This window comes from Macrobrachium rosenbergii, chromosome 51 (genome assembly GCF_040412425.1).
Source record: "Macrobrachium rosenbergii isolate ZJJX-2024 chromosome 51, ASM4041242v1, whole genome shotgun sequence".
Taxonomy (NCBI): Eukaryota; Metazoa; Arthropoda; class Malacostraca; order Decapoda; family Palaemonidae; genus Macrobrachium; species Macrobrachium rosenbergii.
This window is the reverse complement of record NC_089791.1, coordinates 45,363,491-45,369,882: the sequence shown is the minus strand read 5'-3', so window position 1 is coordinate 45,369,882 and position 6,392 is coordinate 45,363,491. Positions and strand designations below refer to the sequence as shown.

General features: G+C 39.3%; 1 protein-coding gene across 1 annotated transcript in view; it reads left to right on the top strand.

The window, feature by feature from the left end:
* Positions 1 to 4,705, top strand: part of LOC136833360 (roundabout homolog 2-like) — a 31,023-nt gene extending 26,318 nt beyond the window's left edge. Inside the window, 3 exon segments of the mRNA XM_067095390.1 lie at positions 1 to 822; positions 3,190 to 3,631; positions 3,633 to 4,705. The exon segment at positions 1 to 822 is cut by the window's left edge and continues 708 nt beyond it. Coding sequence (XP_066951491.1) covers positions 1 to 822; positions 3,190 to 3,631; positions 3,633 to 4,227 — 1,859 coding nt within the window. The 3' untranslated portion in view covers positions 4,228 to 4,705.
* The last annotated feature ends 1,687 nt before the right edge of the window (positions 4,706 to 6,392 follow it).

The following is a 6,392-nucleotide window of genomic DNA, read 5'->3' as shown; positions in this document are numbered from 1 at the left end:
GTCAGCTGAATAAAGGAGCAATGGATGATCCAAGGTTTACTCTTCCTGATAATGGAGCTCTTATTATAAAAGATATTAGAGCTGATGATGCTGGCATATACACTTGTAAGATCAGTGCAAGTACTGGAAAAGTGGAACAAGAGGCAATTCTCCGTGTGAAAGAAGAGGCAAAAGAGATTCAGCAGAGTCGACTACCAGCACCACCTTCAAAACCTAGAATTCTAGCAGTAAATGAAACTGCAGTTCACTTAACTTGGTTGCCAAACTCACAGGTGAGCAGCAAATCTGGAGAGTGGTACACAGTCGAATATTGGAGAGAAGGTTGGGATGAATGGCGGGTAGCAGATACAGTTATGTCACAAGAATCTTGTCAAATATCAGATCTGGCCCCAGGTCAGGTTTATACTTTTTTAGTTCGAGCAGTCAATGGCAAAGGAGCATCATTTCCAAGCCCCTGGTCCGATCCAGTTCTGACTCGTGCCTCTTCTGATCCAAACCTAACAATTGAACAACTGCGCCAGGCACGCAGAAAACTATACCGTCCCATAGCCACACTTTCTGATGCAACTGTGACTGGTCCTGATAGTGTCAAACTCTCTTGGAAGTTTTTAGCAACTACAGAATTTGTTGAAGGAGTTTTAGTTTATGCAGTATCTTCAGATGGAAAAGTACAGATGACCACAGTTTTAGGATCTTCATCCTCATCTCACCTGCTCAGGGACCTGCAGCCCAATACTCAGTATACATTCTTCATTGTTCCATTCTGGCAGAGTGTCGAGGGGACCCCGTCCAACTCTTATTCTCTCATCACACCAGAGGATGGTTAGTATTCAAGCTGTGCTTGATTTTCTTTGTTAATTGCTGCCGGGTTTTCTTTTTCTCGAAAATTAAAGAAATAATCTTTCAGTGAAATGAAATAGATAAAATAGCTTTTCGACACTCCTGTATTTTATTGATGAATTTATAATTTCTGATGTCGTTAACATTCTTCACTTTATGTGTAATGATGGAAATCCTTCTTTTGAATTAATGACAATACCCTTCATAATTGGTGGACTGGAAAACGAGGTGGTTTCATCTTATCAATAAGTTGACTTTTAACCACTGAAGTGGGATTGTCTATGATCGAGTGTGCGTGCGTGGTCGAAAGTTCAACCAAGTGCATAGTTGCGTAAGCTCAGCTCGCACTGTTCAAGACGTGTTGCTTGATTTCAGAGGAAGGATGTAGTTCCCTTATTTTCATTTGAAAATGCCATATTTCTCCCGTAAAAAAGGTATGCACATATCTTAGTTTATGATGAAGATATTGCCATAACACTTAATGATGTTCTTATTATCTTTTTCAATGCAACAACAAATCACGGGAGAGTTGTTATGGTAATGTTATGTAAAGTTGCAACATGTGAGCTTGCATGTGGTTGCAGTGCCACCAACCCGTAGCTAAGATGTGTGATATTCTTCCATAATTTTATGAATTTATCAATTCTTGATTACACCTCTTGTGCATGAGAGCCAAGGCTAACTGTGTAATGTAACAGTTAAGTTAGGCATGAGCACAGCATAGCCTGACTAAGGACTGCATGCTGTTTGGCATAAGATGGCCATCCTAAATGGAACTTTTGTATACAGGGAAACAGTCTAGGGCATTCTTACACAACCAGTATAGGTAATTGTTACAACTGGTTCTTACATAGGTACTTATACTGGATTCTTGTACAAATACCCTTTACTGTTTCATGGAATGCCCTAGACTGGTTCCCTGTAATACAAAATGTTCATTTAGGACAGCCATCTTGTGCCAAACAGCATGCAGTCCCAGCTCAGGCTATGCTGTGCTCATGCCTAACTTAGCTGTTACATTACAGTTGGCCTGGCTTCTCATGCATAAGAGGTGTAAGTGAAGTCAGAATTGATATATATTCAAAAATTATGGAAGAATATCACACATCTTAGCTTACAATTTGGTGGCACTACAACTCCACCTCAAGTCATCATGTTGCAACTTACGTAACATTACCAACAACTCAACAATTACTGTTGTACATTACAAGATACACAAGAACACTATTGAAGTCGTTATGAAACCACACTTGGTTGAACTTACGACTTGCATTTCACACTCGATCATAGACAATCTCAATTTCTGAGTGGTTAAGTCAACTTATTGATAAGATGCAAACCAATTCGTTTTCAGTCCACCAATTATGAAGGGTACTGTCATTAATTCAAAGAAGGATTTCATCATTACATTATGTTCCATCATTCTACAACACATTGTCTTGATACTTCTTAGCTGTAATAAATCATTGACGTCATCATGAACTATTCCATAGTTCTGACCATATGAAACTGATTTGGACCTATGACTCTGAGAAACATCTTTCTAAATTTAACCATACTGTCATCCATTGGTTAATGCGAAGTCTAACAAACAGGTTCCATATGGAAACTGGCGAAAAGATACCAAGTACTTTCGTGTGAGAAAAGTTTTCAGTATTTTCATCTATAATGCTCTATGGCTAATTGCATATACTCCTTATGCCAGGCATCAATATCACAAAAAAATAGGTATAAAAACGTGATGATTTTCTTTAAAACATAGAACGATTTATTGCAGAAAGAAAAAATTAAGCAACATTTATATTTAAATGCAGCAACCACCGAAATCTTAATAAATCAGAGTAAAAAGAATGAGACATAAAATAAAATTGAAATAACAGTCATAATGCAATGGTAAATTTATTGATTTCATCAACTGAAGATAATTTATATTGTAAAACACTGAATTGATCTCCGATATTTTTTATTTAGGGTTAACAATTTCTTGAAGCACATGATTGTCATGAGAGCATCTTAGGTACATGGATTTATTTTTTATCCTTTTCTCGCCTAATTGTACTTAAACATGCAGCTCTCTTATTGATCCGAGCTGCTTTCTGTTGTCTCTAGCAGGACAGCAAATATTGAATTGAAATCATTTAACTAGATTATCTCAAGAATATATTTTAACTGTCATTAAAATAAACTTTTCGATTAAATTTTGCTCCTCAAGTCAATTTAGTTTCAATTTTGTCCAAGAATGCTAAATAGTGTAAAGACATTTTACTAATTTCTTAAAATATATTGAAATGAATACAAGGCAAAGCTTAATGATCAATGACCTAGAATTTCTTTTCTTTCAATTTGCAGTGCCAGTTGCAGCTCCTCAAGATGTTCGAGTGACAGCTCACGAGGACGGCTCTACTCTCATCACATGGTCTCCCTTGAGTGCCACTGAAGCCCGAGGAAAAGTGACTGGATACCAAGTCACCTTAACACACAATGGCACACAAACAACAGAAATTGTCCAGAGTCCATGGCTGGAGGCACGCGGGTTAATTCCCGGGCGTCTCTACACAATGCGCGTGGCGGCCCTGACGAGTGCTGGCGTTGGACCCTTTAGTGCCCCTGTCCTCATGGATGCCGGAATGGGCGATGCTCAGAGCCACCACGACGCATCTGATGGGGATGTTGACGGCAACTCCGTACTGTACGCCCCACCCCAACCAGCTTGGCTTGTGTATTTATTAGTTCCTTTAATTATAATTTTCTTCGTAGCAACATTGTTCTATGTTCAGAGGCTGCGCCACAAGCGCGCCTTCAAACCCACCAAATGCTCCCGCTCTCTATCAGGATCCATCCATCTACCCAGCTCACCATTCAGTCAACATGTACAGTGAGCAGAAGTTGTGGCACCCTCAGGATAGCGACAAGGAGTCCAGCCTTTCGTCCACGCGTCTCATACAGAATGACGCGAAGAATGAATACGCAGAACCTAGGGAACAGAGGGCGAACGAAGCCACAGAACCTTATGCAACAACGACTTTGCTGGCGCCAGATTCGCCGCGCCTGACCCATGCGGTGCCTTGGAAGAGGCACCACAGCGATGACTCTGGGGTACAGGTCAATTGGTCAGCCTTCATTCCCCCTCCACCAGCTTGCCCACCTCCACGTGAACTTGACCTGGTCACTAAGCTGGGATCAGTCATGTATACGGCAGCATCACAATATGACAATGTTAGTGGATCACAGCAGTACAAGAAACCCTGTGATGACACTTCTGAACACACCTACGACGTGTACACGCAGGTGACGCCCATAGACCATCGTGAAGGCTTCCTGACCTTCACCTCTCTCCAGGCTAATCAGAAGGTGGCTGTTAATCCTCAGAGGAGCAACACGCATTGAGTGAAGTACGTTAGAAGAAATGGAGTGTGGTATTTCATGCCACTCGACCCTATACCTTACTGAGTAAGGAGCTGTATATATGACACCGTATCTGTGGGTGTTTGACGTACCAAAGTTGTATCTTGTAAATAAGAAAAATATATACAATAATGGATATTAAAATGTGAAGATATTTTGTTTCTGTTGTGATTTTTTTTTTATAGACAACGCGAGCTTGTATAGAACCAGGGTATTGGCACGATGTTGCTAAGAAAGAATATTCTGTCAGTCATTGGTTTTTACTGATAGCCAGTCGGTTACAGTGAAGTAAGAAACTTCTACGGTCTAGTGCCAAACGCCTACGCAGTGGTTCGGTTTCATCGTTGACAGAACTGCTTCTCCCTTATTTATGCTTTTATATACCTAGTCATGCAATGTCTAAACGTGTCCGTAAATAATGTTATTTATTTTTGTAATAAAGTTGTTGACTGTATGCGAATTTTGTCTTTATTTTTTTCCGCTTTATGAGACTGCTGAAGAAATTCGTGGGAAAAATATGAAATCTCCAGTACTTTTTCGTTACAAACCTATGACTAGTTTTTAATACGTATGTATTTTAATAGGGCAGAGGGGGGAGACTTTGTAAAGCATTAGAATGCACATAATTTCCATGAGAGGGATACAGTTTACGTGAGTCATATTAAAAACAGGTCAAGCAATTTCTATGTCGAATCTCACCCATTCGTCTATGCAGGCTTAGTGCAAATATATATTTTATAATTTCTCAAGAATAAAAACAGTAATCGATTTCACGTATATCTAACTTACAGGGATGTTCTAAATATGAACCTCGGCAACAACTAGCTGAGAATTTAAGAAGTCATAACCACACATACAAAAAGACCATGATTTTAAAATACCATGTTTCCTAGAACTGACCATGATTTTAAAATGTCATGTCTCCTAGAACTGCCATGCAATTTAAAAGCTCACGATTGAGATGCTTTGGTAGCCCGTGTGTAGTACCATGAATCAAAACTACTTTAGCCCATTAACAATTAACATAATCATATTGTAATTCAATTAGACGGCTTAAGAGTAAAATTTTTATTACGTAAGCAAAGGCTGATAAATATTTCCAACAGACAAATCAGTAGTTTCTGTTGATATAGCGACTTCGTTTTCTACGAAACGTTTCGCAAGATCATTATCATCATAAATATTTGGTAACTGTTTCGTAGAATAGTAAACACTGCTTGTATAATCAATGTCTCGTAAAACAGTAAAAACTGCAAGTTAAGTAGGCACCTAACCATAATATTTCCTTCGGTGTTGTGTGATGCTTCGGGAACGACACGGCTACTAAGACGCATGAAACGCCTCAAAACGTGCAACACGACGGCTAAAGGTAAGCGGTGCAGCACTTACACAGAAGGTCGAATCTATGTACTGTACAATACATCTGCTGGTCAGTTTTGCCGGATATGTATGTATTTTTAAAATCCACGGTTACTTCTTAGCTTCTCGACATACTGTACTTATCAATGCAATCTGACCGAAGGGGAAATGAACAGAGACGCTTTTACCCGCCATGGTAGGAATCTGTCCTAAGCACGAGGATTTTGGCATTAACCGGCCAAGCTTTATATGTACGTGCACCTCTCTCTCTCTGCACATATATTTGCATTGAATGGTATCTGAACGCTGTTATACAAGTAGCATTAAAATAAACTTCCATAACATTTATTGAAGTCTCCCAACTACCATACAAATAAATCAAGGCTTGAGGCTCAGTTTCCCCCAAGTTTATTATGAATTATATACATACTGATCTGATGGGAGGTGACGAATATCATTGAACTCTCATCATCGTTTGGTATGAGCCAAATCCATCAGAACAAAATTAATCATGATTAAAATATCAAGTGTAAAGAGTCACTAACGTGGAGTGAAGGTCTCCCTGCCGAGCGTGGTATAGGCCTAGCGTTTGCTTGGCCAAGGCTCTTTTCCTTGTTGTTACCATCCTTATGGGCTATATATTTTTTCCTTGGCATGATGATTCAGTAACATTTACCATACAGTAATTATCTTTATTATTCTAAATTAAGTTGTAGTGATATTAAGGTTTAAATGACACAGGCTCTTACCAAAGGAATATTTTGAGGGCATAAGTCTAGCCTAGGCTA